Raw genomic sequence first — 25,808 nt, 5'->3', positions numbered from 1 at the left:
TCTCTTCAGGCACCAAAGTTGTCCCACGAGTGCGTCCACTCCAAGAATGAGTTCCTGAGCTCCACCCCACAGACACCGCTTTTTATAGTTTAAATCAACCTGTTCGAGAAGCCTCTAGCAGGCGCTCTCGCCCATCTATTCACAGGTGCTGGCCCCATCTCTGCATCAACCCCACCCAGACAGACCTGGCAAGATTCTGTTTGGGCTGTGCTGAGGCAAGAGACATTCCTTTTCCTATCTCCGGCCTTGGAGATTTGCACGGCATCCTCCCTCTGTCCTAGAGATAAGTAGGGAATGTACGAAAACACCCTGAAGGTACAACATAACCTCACGAGGCATCCTCACGGGATGCCTCGCACCCACTTGTACTGGTTTACGTGAAAAACATGTTTATGTTACTGCTAAAGTGTAACTACAGGGCAAGGCAGCACAAAATGGAAGTGCGATGCAACAAAATGGAAGATCAGAGCATTGCATGGAATCGAGGTCAACATGTAATTTAGCACGTGTAAAATGGCCAATGCAGTACATTCCACCCCTTGACCTTCAATTCACCCATCATATCCCATTCGCCTAAATACCATGGATCTGGGATGAAAAAGGGAGAAAAGATTAGGAATGCATTGAATGCAACAACATAATGAGATAAAAATACAAATAATGACTATAATAACACCCAAGATATACAGAAGCTGTCCAAAATTAGGCAGCCATCCAAACAACCAAACCCACCATCCTTGGTCAACGTCTTGGGTAACCCCTTTCACTAAATCTCTTAAAGCATTAATATGTGCATGGATAGACGTAGAATGATCAGATAAATTGAAACAAAAGAGACCATCAAAGTCCTCGCAACCGTGGTTATGTTTTAGCAACAAATAGTCCACAGCTGCCCTATTTTGCAAAACAGTTTTTCTCGTTCCTTGAACATCTAATAATAATTCAGCTAAGGGGGCAGAAGTATGATTGAGATTTTTCACTATTAAACAGGCAAGCTTTGCAATCGTCCTGGCATTATAAACGGACAGTCCTGGCACTCCTACAATGGAAAGAGCCAAACTAGTATATTCTGTTCTAGAAAGCAAGTCAATATTGGAGTCACAATCCTCAGGTAATTGAATAGTGGCTCTAGAAGAGCGAATACGTATAACAGAGTGCATGGGAAAAAGCATAAGACTTAATCGCGATAAGGCACAAGGTCCTCCAGTTATGTTAGCTGGTATGTAAGTGTATGAAATATTACCACACGAGAACATCCATCCTTTAGGTAATTTCACATGGTTAACATGACTAGTGGCTAATACTGTGTGATTACAAACCATATAATTGGTAACATTATTACAAAAACTGTCACATCGTGACTGACATAATGTTTGTTGATCAAGGGTCAATTGTTTGCTTTTCTCTAGTTTCAATTGGCCACACTTGCCAATTTGGGCAGGGTCACAAGTTAGTTGATAGCAAACATCTCCAGTAGAGATATTGTAAGTAACAATAGTCGTCATGTTCCTCCAGAGGCTATCTGTGACCTCCGGGCAAGAGCGACAGTACTCATAAAGACTCAGATGTGTTCGAACATCACTTTCCTCCACTACCCCATCAAAAGTTAGTTTGGTTGAAGATGTGTAGGAGCACATGTGCAGGGGTAGGTATGGCGACAAGACAGGTGGATATTATATCAGCTGTACTCTGAAGATTTCTCATACAGAAGTGGGAAGTGGTCAGCCCATTCCCGGCCAAGTAGGTCCAGATGTTATCCGGTTGCTGCAACAATGCTGTCATCTGACTCGGGCGGTTGATCCCCTTCGGCATACCCGGGCCCTCCTGGACCCCTCCGGACACGCCCAAACACCGACCACACAGCGCAAATAACATTTTTCAGCAGGTAAATTTTCCCACTTTTCCTATCCGGGTTTTTATGATGACTAGGATATTATCCTTGCCCTTAGCGATCAATTCTGCAGGTTCAGGAGGTTTGTTTGGGGACTCAACCCACAATGTTGCCCCTGGGTTCTTGTCAGTAGATCCAAACCCGCCCTTTCCTCGCACAGTTAGAAGAGCTGGGGCCGTCCCCTTCATGACATTTCCTCCATAAACCGGCATGATGACCATTTGGGCAACACGGTCACCGGGTTGCACAATCAGATAATAATTTCCACTGCTCAATAGGATAAGCTTGATCTCCCCCTGGTAATCGGCATCAACCACCCCTACTAAAACCTGGATGCTTTTAAGGGCAAGCCCAGATCGAGGGACGATTAGCCCAAAATGCTCTGGGGGAATTTGAACTCCAAATCCTGTCTCAATCAAGGTAATGTCTCGTGGATGCTGTTGATAGAGTTTCAAGGCATGTAAATCAAGACCAGCAGCCTTTGGTGTGGCACAATATGGAGCCAAAGCTCCGGGAGCTGTCTCCCAATACAGAATCGTGTTTGTGGCCACATGGGGCTTAATCTGCAAAGCTGGTGTTAACATGCGCATCAAAGGAGTCTCTGCATCAGCAAGACGTCGGTTGTTCAAAATCTGCAATGCATCAGACAAGTGATCCTGATAGAGCGCGCGAGGCCACCCGACCAATAGTTTTCGCCGTTTCCGGCTTCAGGGCCCATATACTTTTCAAATCACCATATACATCGATCAGGTGACTTCACGAGCTCTATCAAGTTGATGTGTGTGTGTTCCCTGCTACCAATTTTCGGTGCACCCGACTTACCATCCACCGATGCGGGTGCCTAATGACCACAATGAATCAGGGAGCTAGCTGTAAAAGAAAGGCAGCAAAATACAAACCCAACCAATAACATTCAAATACTGTTTAAATGACCACGGACAACTGGAAGTTTTAAAATGTTTATCTAAAGTTCATTATTTTCTTGCATGAGGTACAATAAAACAAGGCAATCAATAATCAAGATAACGTAAATTATATATGCATAAAGAAATAATGACAGAGTAATCATCAAGGTACTAATAAAATGTAACGAGAAAAGATACTATGCAAGTCAGTATTATCTAAACAGGGATACCCAAAGTGTGGGTGACTATAGGAGAGCTTATAATGAATAACACGCTTCACTTAAGGTGAAGGGGCCTTTGAACAATCTAGGCAACGAAGTTCTAGACCATATCAGGAAATGACACACTGCTATGCAAAATATAATTTCTAACAAATGAGAAGACATAGGAATAAACTTATGGAAAAATATAAATGACTTTCACTAGTTGCAGAAAGGCATGGAAAATATCACATGTGCAATGTTGAACTTTATTAAAGCAAAAGTTAGAAATTCAGAAGGTGCAAGATTTTAAGAGTTTTCAGAGCAATATTTACCTAGAAAGGTGTGGAAACCAAACCCTGGCCACGGGTCAGTTAAGGACAGGAAACCCTCAAGGAAGGATATCCCTCAAAAGACGGCAGGTGCAGAATGGACACCCAGGACAGGACAGGATACCCTCGGAATAGAAATCAGGACAGGACCCTCAGGACAGGACAGCAAACCCTCAGGACAGGACCCTCTTCAGGACAGGACCGGAACCCACAGTTCGGAAGCAACGCCTGCGCTCCACCCGCTCTGCAGCTATCGATCAAGACCCCGATTGGGTCAGCGAACTCCCAGCTAAGTGCTTTGCCAGCACTTTAAGGTTTAGTAGAACCTTAGCCTATGGTCAAATTCGGACAGAGTGCTCCGCAGCACTCTGTATCTTCAGTCACCTATTGAGTGCGTTGGGTCAGTGACAGGTCAGCTAAACCAGACAAGTCGGACGGTTCACTAGGTGAACCCAGGGTAGTTATACAGTTTGGGGACAGTGTACCACCCCCCAATGTTGCAAAGTGTCAGAATCCCTCAATTTCGATTGGTCCTAAGGTAGGATTTGGGTAACACACCAATCACAATACACGATTTGAAGCCTTCATTAACATATTTGGGTACCGCCTAGCAGGTTTGGGGTTCTCATGAGAACTGTGCAGGAAATTAACATTGTAACACATGAGGAGCAACATTCGCCGTTCTCGTAGCGCAGAGGTGGCTTTCCCAGGCGCATCTTGACTGTGGCTGCCAGCTGGCTGAGTTCCACTGTCCAAAGTGGCCACCTTTCAATGCTCCCTGGTCATGCGCAGAAGAGACCGTCAATATGGCTCCCAATCAGTTTGGACCCCCATTCCCCGCGGCACATGAAAAGTAAGCGAAAACAAGTTAATACATAATAATGTCATTATGAAAATACATCATAGGGTTTGTACTTTTAACTCATCATCAAGAAATAAAATTATTGCATTAAATGTTAGCTACATTGACACAATCACAAGAGCAGTGGTACGAGCAGTACCACATGATAAGCACAGCTATGAATTACGCATGCGCATAACTTTCCCTCCACTTCTGCAGACGCGTCAGGACACGTGAGTGTGGCTGACGCATGCGCAGTAACTAAAATACAAGCGGCGGCCATATTAGAGGACACGGATTAAATTCATTAGAAATACACATAGGCAAGCTTCGGGAACTTTGCCTAAACAAAATAAATGTTAGTAAAACATACGTTTTTGTTACCTTATTACACATAAACGAGGTTCTTGACTTCGGCAAGCCGCAAAATATGCGAAGCTTTGCTTCATCAATCCCCTCTTTGATGATATTTACTATCATCACAAATTATAATGGAACCAGATGCCAACTTTCTTTCACACTTTATAAAGTTCTATTTCTTCCAGCAACCGTTCTAACTTTTCTCTCTCAGTTTTAGCAGGGTGAGAAGTCTTCACCTTTTTGTATATCTGATCATTCACTTCCTCTAATTCAATCTCATCCACACTTCGTTTCACTCCTCTTGCATTTACCTCGTGCCTTTTGGTGCGCTTGCGGCATTTACAGCATAAGAAAATGGAAAGTATAATAAGACCTATAATACCAATTGGCATCAGAATTTTGAATAATAAGCTTTTACCTATGCTAGCAAGCCAATGACCTACATTTGAGAGACCATCTACCAGTCTCTTCCAGGCACTATCAACCTCGAGTGGTTTGAGTTCCTTTGCCAAATTAGTAATGTTTTTCACATATCTTTTGATCTGTACACTTTTATCCGGAATATAAGTGCAACAATGTTGCGCCTTCAACATCCGGCAGACTCCGCCCTCTTTCGCTAATAAGGTGTCAAGAGCAAGTCGATTTTGTAAAACCATTGATCTGATCGCAACCATTTCGGTATTGACCAGCAGAAATCCATGAGCTGTTTCAGTAGACAGCACATCTACTATAGTAGACAATTTGCAAATTCTGTGAGTGTTCAGAACCACTCCCACTCCAGGTATCAGTGCACTGAAAATACTACCCATAATTTCACCTATACTTTCTCTTTTACTACGCACTAAGCCATTAGTATCTTCATTGCTTCCAGCTTTTCCATTCACATGGTATATTTTCGGGAAGACAATGCCAAAGTAGCAGCTTCCATACCAGTGATCCGGCAATTTGAAATAAGCCTTGTCCCCACAAATATAATAAATTCCAGGAAACACAGGCTCTGACCCATTTTTGAAACCCCAACCTCCAATTACCTTGTAATTATGTTCGCATTCACTGGAACCAATGAAAACATTATTATAATAGCTAGTCTTCTCGCGGTGAAGACATAGCTTGCCTTTCTTTTCAAAATCCAGCAACAGAGCAGGACCCGCTCCACCAGATGAGGTGCCTTCCATGTTCTCTGCCCACTTTGGCTTTTTCTGACTTTCGTCATTAGCCTTCTTCTGAATTTTAATTCTCCTTTTCTCTGCCATGTTCAGGAACATCTTTTCCTGCTCACGCAAAGAACAAGTCAAGTTATCTCTGTGTGCGTCTGCTATGTCAATGTTACCTATAGTCAGAAAGTAGTCTCCCATATATCTTATGGTGTCAGTTTTGGTATGTACAGGATTCAAGTTCCCACGTATAGGAAGTTCAGAAAAGATCACGTCATTGTTAGAATAATAATACTGTAACGGTCCCCTTTTATAAAATAAACTAGCTAAAATGCTACAGGATATTCCATATGTCAATGGCAGGTGATGGTATGTCACGCCTTCAGCCACAGAAGTAGGTAGCTTCATGCAGACATAGCAATCTTCAATTTCCATAGTCTCTACATGTATTAATAAGTTTGCGAAAACGTTTAAGTGTGTCTTGTTCTTAACTCCATGATAATGTAGTCCTCCCTCATCTGATGCTTCTAAGTTCTGTTTTGTTTGTCTCAAAGCTCTCTCATGTCGTGCTACACTCTGTGTTGTTAGCTCCTCATTGTCAGTATTTACAACTTCAGTAGGGACAATGTTAGTATCTTTACTTACAGCAAAGGGAATGAAAATTGTTAATCCTATCCAGATAACTATCAGTACTACTACACTACATATACACACCTTGCAACACGTCTTAAAACGGCTGCAACTAGGTCTACCATTCACTGTTGAATCAGACATTTTGGCTCAGAAGGAGTCTCTCGAACCCCTCTTTTTGGCTTTACACAATTAGCTTACTTTGTGCAAATTCACGGTGGTTCGTCTTCCTCTTCAGCTGAGTACTCTGGGACGGGTTCTCCGTCGCTCACGTCAGTTATATCAAGATCTTCAAGCTCCTCCAAAACCAGTGTCCATTCAGGAGACTTGTACTTTTTGTTTTGCCTTTTTATTCGTTCACTCCTTCTTTTGGAAGAGTCTTCTTCTTGCTCTGCTATCCGAGCACTTCTTCTTGCTTCTGCACGTTTTTCTTCCACTGTCTTTATCCTAAGTCTCAATCTTTTTACAAACCTAGGCTCAAGGTTGTTTCTTTTCTTTAGTCTCTTAGTCGGTACTTGGACTTCACTTTCTTTTCTTATTCTCTTGTTCTCTTTATCTTGTGGTAATTCTTCTCCACTTTCTTCTCCTACTTCCCTTATCTGGCTAGTTCCAGGGCTAGCATCAAATTCTTCTGCCTGGTTGCTAATCTGGCCTTGTTCAGGAATATTTTGTTTTTGGCTTTCGATTGTCTCTGTTTCTGTTTCTGTTTCCTGAACCCGTTCTTTTAACCCTCTCTGATCCTGTTCAAGCACTTCGATCTCTTGATTTTCTTCTGCTCGAACTATCACTCTATTTCTAGTCTCTCCCTTATCTGCATCAGGTGTTAGCGGTGGTGTATCGAATACCTGCTCTGTCCCTGTCTGACCTTCTCCTTCCTCAGTTTTGATGTGAATCTCAAGCGGCTGAGGTTCTTCGCCTGTGCCTTGCTTTTCCTGACTAGTCCACTCTCTACCTTCACTAAGTCGTTCTCTTGTTCTGATAGGATCTTCGGTCAGATCAATCATCGGTATCCATTCTTCTGGCCATATGCTTGGCAGCTCGTCTTCAGCTACTCCTGGCTCAGTTTCCTGGACTTCTTCCACAGGCTGGTTTCTTGGCAGTTCGTAGTCAACTACTTCTGGGCCAACGTCTGCTGTTCCTGCAACCTGACTGGTGCTGGGCTGCTCGTTGTCAGTTGCTTCTGGTCTGGCTCCTTCAGGGTCCTCTGCTGGTTGCCCTTCTTCTTCAAATCCTTTGTCTGGCAATACCTTCTGGGTGTGTCCAGCGTGGATCCACTGGGGAACACCTGCGACTTTCACTGCAGTGGTTGTTACCAGGATTACTTGGCGTTTCTTTCCCCACCTTGGTGCCAGACAGCTTGATCGAGTGTGCTTCTTTATTTTGACCCAGTCTCCTGGAACCAAGCTGTGGAGAGGAGTCGTTGGATTGAGGATGCCGTCGTCTCCAATCTGGCGAGAGATAGAACGCACTTGGTCACCCAATCTTCTGCAGTATTCAAGCACTAAATCATCAGTAATACTCAACAGTTTGCTTCCTGGCACCCATGCTTGTCTCATCACTCTTCCCATAATGATTTCATGGGGACTTAGGCCTGTCTTGCGGTCGGGAACACTTCTCAGTCCCATCAGGACCAGGGGCAGGGCCTTCACCCAGGTCATGCCAGTTGCATCAGTCAGCTTTGCTAGTCTGTTTTTGATAGTTCCATTTACTTGTTCCACTATTCCAGAAGCCTCTGGGTGGTATGCACAATGGAGTTTCTGCCTTATTCCAAAGGCCTTACACAGTTCAGCCAGTATTTCATTCTGGAAATGTCCACCCTTATCTGATTCAATAATGTATGGTATTCCGAATCTAGGTATCAGTTCTTTTAGTAAACACTTCGCTACTGTCAGTGCGTCACTTTGAGGAGTAGGGTAAGCTTCTACCCATTTTGAAAATACGCAAACAATGACAAGGACATATCGTTTCCCTTCACAACGGGGCATGGTGATGAAATCAATCTGTATCCTTATAAAGGGACCCCCTGATCTCCCAATCCTGCTCAGTTCAACCATTGTCCTCTTGCCTGGGTTCATCTGTTGACATGACAGGCACCTCTGGCAGAGGGACTCTGCTACCTTCCTGAACTTTTTACTGTACCAAGTCTGTTGAAATACCAGAATCATGGCATCCCTACCAATGTGTGATCCTTCATGTATTAATCTTGCCATTGTGCCAAGCAAGTGTCAGGGTAACACAGGCATACCAGTTGGGCCCAAAATCACACCATCCACACGTCTCGGTCTACACCCATCCTCCTTCCATTTCTCTCTTTCTTGCCAAGGAGCCGATTCCTGCCACTCTCTCACTTCATCCCACGTAGGCACTTCTTCAAACACCTGAAGCTGGCAGCTGGTTCCTGGCCCCCCTCGTTTTGGATTTACAATATACCGATCTTTGGCACACCATTGGGCCACTCGATCAGCATAATCGTTTCCCAGTGATACTCTGTCCATGCTCCTTTGATGAGCAGCACATTTTACCACTGCCAGTTCCTTGGGCAACTGGATGGCCTCTAAAAGGTCATGAACAACCTTCGCATTCCGAATGGGAGTACCTGAGGAAGTCATGAATTCCCTCTGTAGCCATAATTGGCCAAAGTCATGCACAACTCCATAACAGTACTGACTGTCAGTATACACTGTTATGCGTAAGTCCTTCCCAATTTTGCAAGCCTTTATCATGGCTATCAATTCGGCTACTTGTGCAGACTTGATGTTATATAGGTAACCTGCTTCTTCAATTTTTGTGAAAGACACTACTGCATAAGCAGCACTCAAGCCTCCTAGTTCATGTCTTAGACAGGAACCATCCACAAATAGTTCTTTATCATGCTCAGGCAATGGTACTTCTTTTATGTCTGGGCGTGGCTTAGTACTGAACTCTGTCAGGTCAATACAATCATGTTCATCATCATCCCCACCTTCTATTTCCAAGGGGTCGGGGAGTAAGGTGGCAGGGTTCAGAATACCGCACCTAACAATGCTTACATTTGCTGCACCCACAAGAATCCTCTCGTATTTAGTCAGCCGACTAGGGGTGAGATACTGTGTTTTAGTTCTGGTCAATAGAATTACCACTCCGTGTGAAACATACACGGTCACAGGATGTCCCATGACAATGGACTCACTCTGTTCCAAACTTGCACAGGTAGCAGCTACTGCTTTCAGACAGCCTGGTAACCCAGCAGCTACTGGGTCCAATGTGGCAGAAAAATAGGCCACAGGCCTTCTGGTCGTGCCATGTTCTTGAGTCAGGACTGACAATGCGCAATTATCGCGAGTGTCACAGAATAGGGCAAACTCTTTGGAATAATCTGGCATTCCCAACGCAGGGGCCGTACACAGACAGTTTTTCAGTCTTGTGAAAGCCATTAGACTTTCATCGTCCCACTCTACAACATCTGGCATTCCTCTCGTGGTCATTTTTATCAAGGGCCTGGCTAAGGCTGCAAATCCCAGAATCCACTGTCTGCAGTACCCTAATACCCCCAGGAACATTCTGACATCTTTTTGAGTACGGGGCAACTGCATCTTTTGAATTATTCTCACTCTTTCTGATGTGACTTTTCTGACACCCTTTTCTATCTGGTGTCCTAGATATTTTACTGATTTCGCACAGAACTGTAGTTTGTCAGGGGCCACTTTATGCCCTTTCTCACATAGATGATTTAGGAGGGCAATGGTGTCAACTACACAGTCCCTGTGACTTTTAGACGCCAGTAGAAGGTCGTCTATGTACTGCACTAACACAGAGTTCCCAGGTAAGATCAAAGTCTCTAGACATTTTTTCAAGATCTGATTAAAGATAGAGGGGCTCTCTGTATACCCTTGAGGGACCCGGTTCCAACAATACACGTGACCTTCGAAGGCAAATGAGAAAAGAAATTTGCTGTCGGGGTGCAGGGGTATCGAAAAAAATGCATGACATAAATCAATCACGGTGAACCATTCAGCATCCCAAGGAATCTGGTACAATATCACTGCAGGGTTTGGGACAATAGGGCAGCAAGGAACTACAATTTTGTTAACCTTTCTCAGGTCCTGCACTACCCTATACTTGCCACTAGGCTTTTTGATGCCCATAATCGGTGAGTTGCATGGGCTGCTCATCACTTCCTGTATGATGTCTCCTTCTAATAATTTTTGTATTTCCAGAGTGACACCTGCTTTCACTTCAGCATTCATTCGGTAGGGCCTAGTGTTAGGATATACTGCATTGTCCTTGATGGCTATCTGTATGGGGTCCACATCTTTCATCAACCCCACATCCTTTCCAGTGAAATCCCACACCTCTGGCTTTACGGCTTCCTGTAGTTCTTGGGGCAAGTCCTGCAGGGTCAATCTTTTAATTTCTGAGTCAGGTCTAAGTAACAATAATTTATAAATGCCATCTTCATCTGGGGTCTGTATTTCAACACCTTTTGGTGTGCAAAAGATGGTACAGTTCATTTTGCACAGCAAATCACGACCCAGTAGATTCACTGGACTGGTGTCACAGACGACAAATCTATGCATCTGTTTAAAATTTCCAATTGAAATCTCCATTGGTTCGGTAACAGGAGTACTAATCAATTGATTAGATACACCCACTACTTGGATATTTTCTCCCGAGAGGGGTAGGTTTGGAACGTCCACTGTTCTTACAGTAGAACGGGTAGCGCCAGTGTCCAACAGAAAGGTGACATCATTTCCGTCAACCTTTCCTTCAATATATGGTCCAGACTGGTCTACCGGCAAGGAAGCGCCAAGTACGCACTCCTCGTCCTCCCCTCTCAGGCCCCGTCAGTCCTGATCATTACAAAGGAAGGTATCATTCAGCAGATACTGCGAAGTTGCTGTATTTCTGTTCTCCCCGCTTTCCCAAACCTCTATCTCTTCATCTTCTGCCTGTCTTCCCCTGTATACCTGCTTGGGTGCTCGAGGCACCTGAACTGTTTTTACCTGGGGTTGAGTCTTTCTTGGTCTTTCTTTCTGCGTCTGTGGAGTTAAATCAGGAGTTTTTTCATTAACATCGACTAATTGGGGACACTCGTTTCGCCAGTGTCCAATTTCGCCGCACTGATGGCAGGGAAATTTTTTCATAGCCTCTTCCCTGCTAAATTTGGGCCGGGGCTTTCCTCCACCCCCTCCCCCAGGACCTTTGTTCTCAGCATTTTTAACCATGTTACTCAATTGTTTTTCCTGCTGTTCTGCGAGCTTTACCTGAGCCCACATCACCTTTTCCTTGAGGGCCTTTTTCTTTTCTGCCATCTCATCCTCGCAGTACTTAGCGTACCGCAGGACCTCATCCATTTTTTTTGTATGCCAACAGATTTTATTATCTTTTATCCACTGACAAATTTCAGGTCTTAAACCATTTACAAACCTGTAAATAAAGTGCGTCATATCCTTCAGGTCGATGTTATCAATACCACTGTATGTTTTAAATACCTGCAATAACCTCTCATAGAAGGAGTGCACTGTCTCGTCCCTTTCCTGTGTTGTTCTATCTATTTTTGTCCAATCAGTTTCCTTTGCGGGCACCTTTTCTTTCAAATGCTGAATTACCTGCTCATATTTTCGCATGACATCCTTTGATGGCTCTCCAGTTTCTTTGTTTCTGGGGTACTCCTCACTCGGCCAGTCTATGTTTATTTTACACTGGGTCCATAAATCTACTGGAACCACAATGTCGAAAAACCCATCCAGGTCTTTCCACAGACATTTCTGTACCTTCACGAACCTTTCCACCTGCCTGTACCAGTCAACTGGTTTCTCTCGTAATTTTGGAAAATCGTTCGTGAAGGACACAATATCCTGCCTAGACCAGGGGACATGCACATATTTCCCTCCTGGAACTTCGCGCATGGGGCATAACTGCTCAGGTTTTTCTACCTCTCTTAAAGCAAACTCGGGAGTCACTTGTCGGGAGCGAACCTCTTCCCTCTTTTTCGCCCACCTGCTTCTCCATCTTTCCACATCTCCCCATTTCTGCAGTACCCCCATTAATTCTTTAATCTGCAACTTCTTCCCTGCCACATTCAGGTGTTCTATATCTTTGTCTGAGAAGTCTGCTCTGTACGGTTTCTGTAAGGGCTTGGATTTTGAGATATCTACCCCCATACTAACTGCTGTTTCGGTCAGTTTTTCGTGGAGCACTCTGGTGTTCCTTGTAAAGCTTTTACATATGAACGACAATTCTTCTTCAGAGTAGGTATTCAATCGATCCAACCCCACATTTCCTGCCATTAATTCTTCTATTTCGACCCTCAGCTTGTAGAGGTCTAAAGGTTTTGTTTGCGGAGTCTGCTTCTCTAATTCACGACTCCAACTCTCAATTTCATCCGGAGTTACCAGAGAGACATTCCTAGTACCTGTTGCTGTCTCTAATTTAATTTCTTTTGTATTAAAAGGGTTATGCCTCTGCTGTATTCCCTTTCCAGTCTGTTTGTTTGGCAATTCCAAAAACGCAACTTCAGACTCGCACTCACTGGACTGATCATCTATGATGATCGGTTCCTGTCTCGGGGTTGCCATGCCTGGGGTCATAACTGGAGTAATCGGATTTCCCTGACCATTTCCGTATAACGGGACCACCGGTCCAATAGTTACTGGAATAGTCAATGCCTCAGGACTGGTATTTAACTGGGAAATTTTCTGAATTATTTCTGTTCTTTGTCTAGCTAGAGCCTCTTGCTCCTTTTCCACTAGTACCCTTCTTAAAGTTGTGTCATGTAATATCTGTGGGGTCAACGGAGGAGTAAAACTCGGGGCAGTAGGATGCGTTTCACTTGGTCCTCCCCCATAATTTGGTTTCGGGAATAAAGTTCCAGTATTAAAGGACCTGCGCTCTTCCCCATATGGAGGTTGAACAAAAGGCAGTCCTGAATTCGATGGTTTCTCTTCGCTTTCATACAAGGGTCTGGGAAAAAAGATTTTCGTACGTGAATATTTTTCTTCCTGGCTTGCGGGCACTTTGGGATATATATCCCTTGTTTCCGTCGGTTCGGGTTTTTCAGGATAGTGCAATAATTGACCACCCCCTCCCAGTCCCAGGGACCTGTCTTCTTCCTTTAGGAAGTGGCGTCGGGGAACATCTCCTACACTGGAAGGTCGGGTTCCCTCATTGTAAGGTGGCGGACTTCTGGTACAGATGTCATCTATTAGTTCATCATCTGAATCCCCCAGGGCCCCCCAATGCTTACATTTTTCAGTACTTTTCTCACCCGCTCCAATGTTATGACATGCCGGCATCATGGGAAACAGACCCTCAACAATCATGCTCTGTCTCCACTGTTTCATCCTTTTATCCCTGGACTCCTGTTTCTGCCTGGGGTACCACTTGGTCAAACCCTTGTCCATTCGGGGTCTTTCTCTTTCAAAAGCCTCAATCTCCCATTCCTCTAATGCCTCATACTGCGTTAGTCTCGGTCTGGGATGCAGTTCATTCATTCGGGTTCTTAAATTAAATAAGATCCTACCATTGAAAGTACCATCTAACGGAAAAGCCAATACTCCGTCATCTTTTGTGTACTTCACCCAATTCTCCAACCACACACAGGTATTGTACCCTCGGTCAAACATCATGAATGAGGCGGGAGTATTGGGTGCTGGAACAAGAACACCTTCTCTAGATTTTATCGGTTTGTCCGTTTTGAAATAATTTTTCACCTTACTTACAAGGGACATTTTTCTCTTGGTTCCGTACATAATATCGTATCTATTAGTCTTCCACTGATCCCTTTCAAACCCTAGGTGCCTTGGATCAGGTCGAGTTCCTGTAGTCTGCGAGTGCCACATACGACTTCTGCGCTAAACTTTGTTTACAAACTACCTCCAATCAGAACGCGCTTCAGAAATTCGTGCAACCAATGGGTGCGCGACACTAAATAAGCTCCGCCAATGGGTGCGCGGCGCCTTCGTGAGACAGTTCCCACGCTCCGGCGCTCACCCCTCCTTTACAATTCCAGCTCCGCTACCCGCCCGCTGCTTCTACCAATCCCAGCGCGGCACAGAGTGACGTCAGAGGCGCTCCGCGACTGACTCCCTCCCTTCACAAGGTAACGGAAACTTTCTTTCTTTTAAAGTGCTCAGTGCTTGGTTATTTTACAACAAATATACATTCGCCACAGTGCTCAAGTGTCTAGACAGAGAAAGAATTGTTTTACTGCAAGTAAACTACTTCCATTTACTTTTCACTCGCTGCGGGCAGATCTCTTCCGCCTACCCTTCACTCTAGCATCGGTGAACCTGTTATTCCCCTAAACTCATCCACTTCTTTCCGGGATATATTCCGAGCTTAAGGTTTCTCAGCGGACCCCTCTGCTTTCACGCTAGCTCCGAGGAACCTGCTACTCTTCCGATGTGACCCTTACTAGGTTACGCCACTATGGGAATTTTGCCAATGAACCCCGTTACTGTCATTTATTCACACATGTATTCAGAAAACCCTAGTTAGTGCTTCCCGGTTATCCTAACCTGCACCTAACTTTCCTCGAACCTGTGACCTCAGGACAATGGATTCTATTCACCACTTGCCCTCTCAATTCCCCGGGGAGTTCGGACAACATACAACTAAACGATTGACAATTGCATGGATTAGTACATATAACAATATAAGAACAAGAATAATGGCAATACAGTAATTCATGAATTTCAGCAGCGTATTCACAAGAGAGTGATCAGTTCCCTCAGAACAGCCGCTCTTATAGCAGCATTAATATAATAGCAGCTTCCGACTTAACTAGTCCAACTAATCCCTGCCTTACTCTCAACTAGTCCCTAACCATCCTCTAGCTACCAGAAAACTGATAGAGCGCGCGAGGCCACCCGACCAATAGTTTTCGCCGTTTCCGGCTTCAGGGCCCATATACTTTTCAAATCACCATATACATCGATCAGGTGACTTCACGAGCTCTATCAAGTTGATGTGTGTGTGTTCCCTGCTACCAATTTTCGGTGCACCCGACTTACCATCCACCGATGCGGGTGCCTAATGACCACAATGAATCAGGGAGCTAGCTGTAAAAGAAAGGCAGCAAAATACAAACCCAACCAATAACATTCAAATACTGTTTAAATGACCACGGACAACTGGAAGTTTTAAAATGTTTATCTAAAGTTCATTATTTTCTTGCATGAGGTACAATAAAACAAGGCAATCAATAATCAAGATAACGTAAATTATATATGCATAAAGAAATAATGACAGAGTAATCATCAAGGTACTAATAAAATGTAACGAGAACTACTTTTCCTATGGTATTACCAGTTTGAATAATTAACAAAGTCATTATCACCGCTTTGTATGCAGGGGGTGCCAAAAGAATGATTTTGTTCCGCATTGACACAGTCATTAACTGGCCCATCAAATTATGCGCCTCACCTACAAGAACAGCTAGCTTCATCCCTTACTCCTTAATTCTCTGAGAAGCATCTCTTAGGGTAAACCATGGCTTTTCATTCCCAGGCCAATCTGAATCTGTTGGGTACCTGTGACTATACCCCCGTGCAGCTAGTTGCTACAGGGTAGTTTGGTCATCACCGTGGAAAGTCCGAAAGTATCCCTGCACACTGGGATAAGTACTGAGAGTACAACATTTGGCAGCGTCCCCCTCATCTAACATGACCCCAGAAGCACCGTGATCATAGAGGCGCACCTTCCAAGCTAATAGCGTCTCACCAGGCTTCTGTCTAAACCTCGCTAAAAGATCACTGACTTCTTGCTGTGTAAAATCCTCCAAACTATTTAACATTACTCCATCCGGGTTCCCTGGAGCGATTTGAACTTTCCGTCTTAGAATGGGCTGTGCTTCCACTCTCTTAGCATTTTGTCCTTCCTCGTCCTTTCCCTCCCCCTGCAAGGGCTGCTCTCCTTCTGAGAAGAATTCTGACGATTCCCAGATGATGGAGTCCCAATTTGATGGGTCAAAATCTAAGCCTGCTTTGGCAATCGCTAAATGGACTTTCCATTTACTCACTCTCCCTCTCCTTTTCTTGTATTTGTATTCAGCAACACGGACTGCAGCCCATTCTGCTATTGTCTGATATGTTTCTAACTTATCTTGTAATAACCTATTCTGACAGGAAAGCATTGTAGAAATATTCTTAGCTGCAACAAGTTGTTTTTCTAAACTCAACTGTTCCTGCTGCAGAGATAAACATTTATCAAAAACTTGATGGTAGGCATGCAATAAAACCCAACCTCTGCGACCCACTGTACATAATTCTTTACTTTTCTCCACAGGAACCTTCTGTAAACAATTTAAAACATCTTTTGGCGTTGCTTCGCCCAGACAGTCAAACCAGCTCTCACTTAATCCTGAGCTTTTAGAATACTCACGCGCCAGCGCGGAGTACGGCGTCGCCTCCCACCCAGGAATTTGCATGGGGGCTAAAGGAATTTCACTCGGTGCCAAAGAACAAAAACCACCTTTCGTCTTTTTAAACATGTTCCTCCCTGCGTAATTTACGAATCCTGACACAGACTACGCCAAAATGTATTGCTTTGCCCACTTGCGTAATCTGAACTTATGCACACCACTTACTCACATAGAAACTCCAACACTCCTTTGGAGGTAAAATGAGTTTTATTAATATCGTAGGCAAAGGCAATAAGTCACTGAAGCTAATAAATTCTTAGGCACTGAGTGAAAGGCAATAGACAATGAATACACCACACTATATACATAAATATGAAACTGTGAATACAGGTATATAAACAGTTAATGTACAAAGCACCTCACCAGATTCATCTGCAGCACCGGAGACTTCAACATCCCTGGCCAAGCACTGAACACCAAGTCGGGAACCCGTAGACCAGGGCTCAGGGAGTAATCTCTTCGGGCACCAAAGTTGTCCCGTGAGTGCGTCCACTCCAAGACTGAGTTCCTGAGCTCCACCCCACAGACACCGCTTTTTATAGTTTAAATCAACCTGTTAGAGGAGCCTCTAGCAGGCGCTCTCGCCCATCTATTCACAGGTGCTGGCCCCATCTCTGCATCAACCCCACCCAGAGAGACCTGGCCAGATTCAGTTTGGGCTGTGCTGAGGCAAGAGACATTCCTTTCCCTATCTCCGGCCTTGGAGATTTGCACGGCCATCCTCCCTCTGTCCTAGAGATAAGTATGGAATGTACGAAAACACACTGAAGGTACAACATAACCTCACGAGGCATCCTCACGAGATGCCTCGCACCCACTTGTACTGGTTTACGTGAAAAACATGTTTATATTACTGCTAAAGTGTAACTACAGGGCAAGGCAGCACAAAATGGACGTGCGATGCAACAAAATGGAAGATCAGAGCATTGCATGGAATCGAGGTCAACATGTAATTTAGCATGTGTAAAATGGCAAATGCAATACAAACGCTCTCAATAAAATGTAGTCAGCAGATTTGTGCGTGGAAGGTTGATTTGTTCACATGCTTTCCGTTGCAGGTGCAAGGACATTTTTCTCGTTAGCTAGACTGAGGCTCTTTGTTTTAGAGTTAGGTATGGAGTAGACCTATTACAAAGTAGCTGTGGAATGTGATAATTAGAGATTCGCTTGAGAAGCCTGGGACTCAGGGACAACTCAACCGTTCTTGGACGAAGCACAAGTTGTGGAAAATTACCTGCCGAAGATGTCTATCCAGAGGAGGTGTTTTGGGGCGTGTTTTTGAATTGACCATTTTGTATTAGGGACAGTGCCCCGGGGAAGGAGAGGCAGATGAGGAAAGAGAAGCAGACGAGGCAGGAAGGGCTGAGGAGAGCAGAGAGTCATTAGGAAGGTAAGAGAAGGGATCAACTCTAGGATGAAGACTGCTCATTCCAAAGTGAATGTACTTCTTAGGAAGACTTCACAAGCTGACACCTTTTCTCGACTTTTCCTAAAGGATGTTATGTAGGGATTTCACCTTAGTGTTAGAGTAGGGACAGATTTAACCAATTAATGTTTTCTTTTCTGTAATCTGATGAAGACTAATTTGGATGTTGGATCAATTATCGCTTGTTTAATCTTTCTGGAATTGCTTATCCTTTCTACATTACATCGAATCAGGTTAATCCATAGAATGAATTTTGTCTTGGTGCCTATGTACTTTTTCAACCTCGTTATGAGGTGCGTGTATGTTCAGTTATTTTTGGCTTTGTAATAAAACCCTTAAATTGTAAGTTAGAGTCAGTGATTTTTCTCAGCAGATAAAAAGGTACAGTCGATCGAAGATCCTTATAAATGGGAAGATCTGATAAAAGTTAGATAAGGATCTGGCGTAATCAAATACGCACATTTTCTCCTGCTTCCAGTAAAATTATGGGCTGAAACTGGTGGACTCGGATAAGACTCGGCTGTGGCACTTTGAATTGCTCCTAGAGTGGCTTATGCTATATGCAAGCAACAGGTTAGAATGCTGATCCCAATCTGTGTTCAGTGAGAAGATGTTTATATGGTACTTCTATGTTATTGAATGTAGCGTGCTAATGGCAAACATGCGATGAAGGCCTAAAGTGTATAACATGGTAATGGGAGAAAATGTTTATTCAGTGCCACTGCTGGCACCTCTGCCTCTTTCTCCACCCCACTAAAGGTAAGTATAGCAGACACAGCAGAGGCTTGTTGAGAGAGAGAGAGAGAGAGAAAGAGAGAGCAAGAGTGGCAGGAGCGTAACACTGGCCCCTGCAACCCTTGCAGTGCAAGGGACGCCCCCAACCCTTCATAGGGCCCCCAATCTGCCCAAGGTTGAATATCTGTGAGATATGAAGGATTTCAGGGCCCCTATTCACAGGCAGCAGTGGGGTTGGGGAAGGGGAAGGTCCATTTTATGTTACGCCACTGGGGAGCGGGGGTGAGAGAGAGGATCAGAGAAAGAGAGAGAGATGAGTGGGAAAGGGACAGAGAGATAAGATAGGAGGGTGTTGAAAGAACAGAGGGATGGTTTTGGTTCAGCCCTGCTTTGAACCAAATTGACCACCACTCCCGAATGAAATAGTGAGGTCAGTACCAGTTTGAGAAGCCTGGCAGCTCATGATTTCATACATTTAGAAAAAATACATCAGCTTTGTGAAACTGATCAAGTTTTAAATAAAGCTGATAAAAGGGGTCTCTGAATTGCACCTGGAACTTTCTCACTGCCACTGGGGCCAGTAGCAACATCCATTTAGATGTTTAATGGGTATTGGTGTGCTCCATCTCCTTTTGACCACTGCCGGAAGCCCCACAGTGGGACTTTGGGGGTCACGGATTGAGGTGACATGGACAACCGGTGGGTACTGTGGTCTCCACTGGCACTAAGGAGGTTGCAAGGAAGCACAGATCTCTGAAGCCTGATGTCTCGTGCAAGGTCTGGCTGCAAGGATAGGGCCAATCGAACCTTGGGCATAAATCGGAAGCTTTGTTCATCTTCGTAACGGATTACATTACCCAAACTCTCCTGACTCCACTGCCACATATATTCACCATCCTCTAATAAAAGAGTGTGAAAGTCAAACATGCCCTTCCTGTTTAGAATCCATAAAGTGCAGCTATTTCATCACAACTCACAATGAAGTTGTAGTAACAATGTGCAGACACAGAAAAAAAGAACCTGTGCAAATTAAGCATTCAGATTGGCCAGGAAAGGTAACTATGGTCAGTGATGCTGAACCACAGAATATTGCAAATAGTATACTTGAGGAAAAGGCAATATTGTGCTCTTCTCAAGCAGACAAGACCAGCAATCACACAAAGTATGAGTTTGTCAAGAAACAATAGCATGATGGACTCATGCTTCCCCACCAAAACTATTTGGTGCAGATGAATAAAATGTTACATTTTACTCAGAAAATGAATACAAAAGAAAGTGGAGATGCAGAAAATGTGGAAAAGGAAGCAGTGAAGAATTGTGTAGCGAGGGACGACAGACTTGTCTCCAGAAGATGGGTCATACGACCATGGACTTATGAAGCATAGGTGAAAATGGATATCTCAACACATCCATGCCAGAAGCAAATATTTGGGTGTAACAATGTTAGTGATGATTATGATGGGTCTAGTGATTTGTGTAGATAATGTATGAGCAGTTGAGAGTAAATGCCTAACAGCCACAGCTGTTTTTTAACCCCTTCCATGCTGATGACGAGCTGAGCTCGTCATGGCACACACTGCTCGTGTGCTGATGACGAGCTCAGCTCGTCATCGCACCCACCCATGGAAATCCCTCTGGTGCGGGCACCAGAGGGAGTCCCTCTTCTCCCCCAGAGCCTCGGGAGCTGGGGAAGAGCTTCCCCAGCTCCCGAGGCCCCCCCTGCTTTCCCTGAAATGACGATCAGCGCGCACGTCGCGCTGACGTCATTTCAGTGAAACAGAAACTGAAATGAGCCAAGAGGCTCATTTCAGTTTCCCTTTTGGTGGCCATCTTGGGAAACTACCAAACCCAAACATTTCTGAAAACTAGACACCCGGGGGAGTTCAGCGAGGTATGGCATGCCTGGGTCCCCAAACGTTTTCCTACCCAGAATCCCCTGCAAACCTCAAATTTAGCTGAACAAAATCATTTTTTCTCAAGTTTCTGTGTGGGAAAGTTCTGGAATCTACATGGATCCACAAATGTCATCCCAAACAGCGTTCCCCCAGGTCTCCCGATAAAAATGATACCTCACTCACATGGGTGGGTCAAGTACCCGCGACTGAATTATTTGCCCCGGGCTCGGTGGCCATCCTGGGAAACTACCAAACCCAAACATTTCTGAAAACTAGACACCCAGGGGAGTCCAGCGGGGTGTAGCATGCGTGGGTCCCCCAACGTTTTCCTACCCAGAATTCCCTGCAAACCTCAAATTTAGATTAAAAAAACACTTTTCCATACATTTTTGCATGGGATCTCCGTGCCGGCATAAATGTCCTACCACCCAGCGTTCCCCTTGTTGTCCCGAGTAAAATGATACATCACTTGTGTGGGTGGGCCAAAGGCCTGTGACTAGGAAGATCCCAAAACAGTGGTATTTACAACAAAGCTCCGAGAATTCTAAACGCTACATTTTAAAAAAAATACATTTTTATCCAGTTCTGCTTTGGACACCCACAAAAGTGAGGTATCATTTTACTCGGGACACTAAGGGGAATGCTGTGGGGTTGGAAATGTGTGCCGGCAAGGTGATTCCACACATAAATATGTGGAAAATGTGTTTTTTTACCTAAATTGGAGGTTTGCAGGGAATTCGGTTTAGGAAAACGTTCGGGTACCCATGCATGCCACACCCCGCTGGACTCCCCGGGTGTCTAGTTTTCAGAAATGTTTGGGTTTGGTAGTTTCCCAAGATGGCCACCGAGCCCGGGGCAAATAATTCAGCCCCCCCCCAAAAACAGGTAGTTTTGCTACAATTTGGGCCTTTTCCTGTTGCAGCCACTATGCCTACCCACGCAAGTGAGGTACCATTGTCATCAGGAGTCCTGGGAGAACGCTGGGTGGGAGGAAATTTGAGGATCCAGGCAGATTCCACAACATTACCACACAGAAATGTGAGAAAAAAAGTGAATTTGTTTGCAAAATTTGAGGTTTGCAGTGGATTCTGGGTAGGAGAATGATGAGGGATCCAGCGCAAGCCATACCTCGCTGGACTCACCCGGGTGTCTACTTTCCAGAAATGTGTGGGTTAGGTAGGGTTCCCTAGATGGCCACCGTGCCGCGGCCAAAAACTCATGGGAACCCCCTTGCAAAACCAGGTTGGTTTGTGATCGGTAATTTTGATTTCGCCTCATTAGGTTTTCGGCCCTTTTGAAGGCGCCTATGTCAAAACCACCAGTTTTTGCAAGGGGGGTCACCTGGGTTTTTGGCCCCATGCTAGACGGCCATCTAGGGAAACCTACCAAACCCACACATTTCTGCAAAGTAGACACCTGGGGGCTTCCAAAGAGGTATGGCTTGCGTGGATCCTCTAACGTTCCTTTACCCAGAATCCCTTGCAAACCTCAATTTTAGCTGAAAAATCAGTTTTTTCACACATTTTTGTGTGGGAAAGCGTGGCATCACTGGACTCACACAAATGTCCTCCCACCCAGCGATCCCCCAGGTCTCCCGATAAAAATGGTACCTCACTTGCGTGGGTGGCTCAAGGACCCGCAACAGGCAAGGGCCCAAAACCTAATGAGGCGACATTAAAATTAACTATCACAAACCAACCTGGTTTTGCAAGGGGGTTCCCATGAGTTTTTTGCCCGGGGCTCGGCCGCCATCTAGGGAAACCTACCTAACCCACACATTTCTGGAAACAAGACACCCGGGGGAGTCCAGCGAGGTATGGCTTGCATGGGTCCCTCATCATTCTCCTACCCAGAATCCACTGCAAACATCAAAAAAAATCACCTTTTTCTCAGATTTCTGTGTGGTAAAGTTGTGGAATCTGCGTGGATCCTCAAATTTCAACCCAAACAGCGTTCCCCCAGATTTCCCCATAAAAATGATACCTCACTAGCATGGGTGGGTCAAGTACCCGCGACATGCAAGGGCCCAAAACCTATTGAGGCAACATCAAAATGACCTATCACAAAACAACCTTGCTTTGAAAGGGGGGGTCACCTGGGTTTTTGTCCCCGGGTTCGGTGGCCATCTTGGGAAACTACCAAACCCAAACATTTCTGAAAAACAGACACCCGGGGTAGTCCAGCGAGGTATGGCATCTGTGGGTCCCCCAACGTTTTCCTACCCAGAATTCCCTGCAAACCTCAAATTTAGGTTATAAAAACACTTTTCCATACATTTTTGCATGGCATCTCCCTCTCCATGCCGGCATAAATGTCCTACCACCCAGCATTCCCCTTGTTCTCCCGAGTAAAATGATACGTCACTTGTGTGGGTGGGCCAAAGGCCTGTGACTAGGAAGACCCCAAAACAGTGGTATTTACAACAAAGCTCCGAGAATTCTAAACGCTACATTTAAAAAAAATACACTTTTAGCCAGTTCTGCTTTGGAATAGGTAGTAATGTAATGAAGGCGCACTTGTATTCAGATAGGAACATATATTTGGGGATTAATAGTAGTACGTAAAGGTTTACAATTTGGGTTGGTGCTTCTCGGGATATATACGCACCCTACTACCTAGGTGCACAATTACACAAGAAATGTCAGAGACACTTCTAGTGTGATAAAACTTTTCATAAACAGAATATCCCAGCACTCCACTGTGATTAAACTAGGTTAGTTAAATGTTTGATTCAAAGCAAGTAACCAAAATTAATAGATATGCCAAAATTCATGTACTACCAACAGGTTTCGTTCTCATTAGAAAAGAGAATTTATTTTTAGATCCAATTTGAAATATATCATTAACACATGAGTCATTTCATTATTGACAAACAAGCAAAAAGAGAATTTTACAAAAAAAGGAAATATTTTTTTGACACTCAGTTTGAAATATCCTTGATGGATAGAGGGTCGTTATTATATATTAACAACGGTTTTGTGTTCTCCTCTCGCAGGTTCATAAACGACAACAGCTGACACGTGTTTCGTCACGTCATGTGACTTTCTCAAGGCTGTAACGATAATCATAATTCCTCATTGTTCATACATTTTTTGTACATCAGCAAACAAATTTGAGATCTACACATTCAAAGAGAAAACTTTCAAACATTGTAATGTCTGTTTATAAGGAAGCCTGTTTGTACCAAGAACCTTATAAAAACAAGCCAATCAGTGTATTTAAAGAAAGAAAAAAGAAGAAAAGGAAGGTGTGATTTAAAGGTAAAAAACATAGTTGTGAGAGCAAGATTTGCCACATTCTATACCCTTCACGTGAAAAGTTGAAGAAAGGAGAAAGTAGTGCTGGTCCCATCATACTTGGGACAAGTCAAGTGCTGCCCGCTAGCCTTACGCTACATAAGACGGGAAAACTAACCACTTAGGTTTCCCCAAATGTCACTGAACTTAGTTGTCTTTATTTCTATTGTTCTCCATGTAGTAGTAACAGGGTATCTCGATCTTCAAACTACAAAGATATGGTATAGGAGAACAGAATTTAATGAGATTCATCCATCTATATATATAGAGATGGTCTCTGATATATTCAGAAAGGGCGCTAGTTACACTTACATTGTCACTTTGGACATTAAGATTAGTGATTTAAAGAAAATCCGTCTCTCTAGGTCACAGACAGGTAGTGTATACCGTCTTCTTCGTTAACAGTCGATTTCAAGGAAACTCTAAATTCACTGGAGTCATTAAGAAAAGAAAGAAGAAGTACATCTAAATAACCATATAGAGGTATAAAAAGGAAAGTGTCACCCTCATATTAAAATCCTATTACAAAATCATTTATAAATCTTTTGGGGACCTCGGTGCTGTAAACGTTAGTAAAGAGGCCCCATAATAGATAAGAGCATTTCTTAGGGGCTAGATTCCATCCCAATATTCTATTTCTATTTCTTGATCTAAGACCAGTTTATTAAAAGAACTATTGTTTTTTGCATGCTTTATTTCTTAAAGAGACGAGACGACAACAAGTCAAAAAGAAAAAAACAGGGTAACTTGTTCATAACTTAATAAGTTATGTTGTTCCCTAGAGCATATTTATTTTTACATCAAGATTGGTAATTTCCCTATAGGTATATCTATGGCACCCTTATGGACGTTCTATATCATAGTATTAATGGTTTGTTGTCAGTTATATACATGCTTATAAACAAGTCCAATATACTCACTCAATTTTAAAAAACCCATCACAGTCACTGTATGAGGGGAAAAAAGAAATAGCGCATTTTCAATATTCAGTTATTTGCAGATATCTAGACAGTGTTTATATTGATAACAGAATGTTAGTCCTTACTAATTCTAAATGAATATGGCAGGTTGCCTTTTAGGAAAGTAACACGCCCTTGTTTTTTATGTTTATCGATAGTTACCATTGATCCCTAATAATACATGCAGGTTTGGCTTCAAATTATTCTAGCTTTAGGAGCCCTGTATTGGGAATAAGTAAACATTTAAATCAGCCCTATATATCTCGTTTCTCTCTAGCCACCACTGTTAGTCTTTAGAAACACCCCCCGACGGCTTTTAACCAAAAGTTTCCTATTTCGTTTCTAACGGCCGCACAAAAAATAGGCGACTAAGCCGGTTATATTTTCAGCGATAGGCCGAGTTACATTACTCCGTGGTTGAGACCAAGAGTATTATGATAATCAGAACTCCAATATTTTTGGTTCTTCCGGGTTACTCTCAGTTAATTTCCGGTTTTTCCGTACTCTTAAATCGAAAGCCCAAGTCCATCTATTTTGAGGACTAAAAGCTGAGGACTGAGGACACGCGACCGGTGCTTCTTGCACGGTAAGACGCCACATACTATATTGGAGTTCTGATTATCATAATACTCTTTAAATCACACCTTCCTTTTCTTCTTTTTTCTTTATTTAAATACACTGATTGGCTTGTTTTTATAAGGTTCTTGGTACAAACAGGCTTCCTTTTAAACAGACATTACAATGTTTGAAAGTTTTCTCTTTGAATGTGTAGATCTCAAATT

At 43.8% G+C, this 25,808-nt stretch overlaps 1 protein-coding gene and 1 pseudogene across 1 annotated transcript; both read right to left on the bottom strand.

The window, feature by feature from the left end:
- Positions 1-551: 551 nt before the first annotated feature.
- Positions 552-1,812, bottom strand: LOC144823670 (uncharacterized; annotated as a pseudogene).
- A 66-nt stretch (positions 1,813-1,878) lies between these two features.
- On the bottom strand, positions 1,879-2,475 carry LOC144823669 (deoxyuridine 5'-triphosphate nucleotidohydrolase-like). The gene has a single exon (XM_078682379.1). It carries the CDS (start codon positions 2,473-2,475, stop codon positions 1,879-1,881), a length of 597 nt encoding a protein of 198 aa, XP_078538505.1.
- Positions 2,476-25,808: the final 23,333 nt, after the last annotated feature.

Source organism: Lissotriton helveticus, chromosome 3_1 (genome assembly GCF_964261635.1).
Source record: "Lissotriton helveticus chromosome 3_1, aLisHel1.1, whole genome shotgun sequence".
Classification (NCBI taxonomy): Eukaryota; Metazoa; Chordata; class Amphibia; order Caudata; family Salamandridae; genus Lissotriton; species Lissotriton helveticus.
Note: the sequence above shows the minus strand (reverse complement) of the source record. Positions and strands in the feature narration are given on the sequence as shown.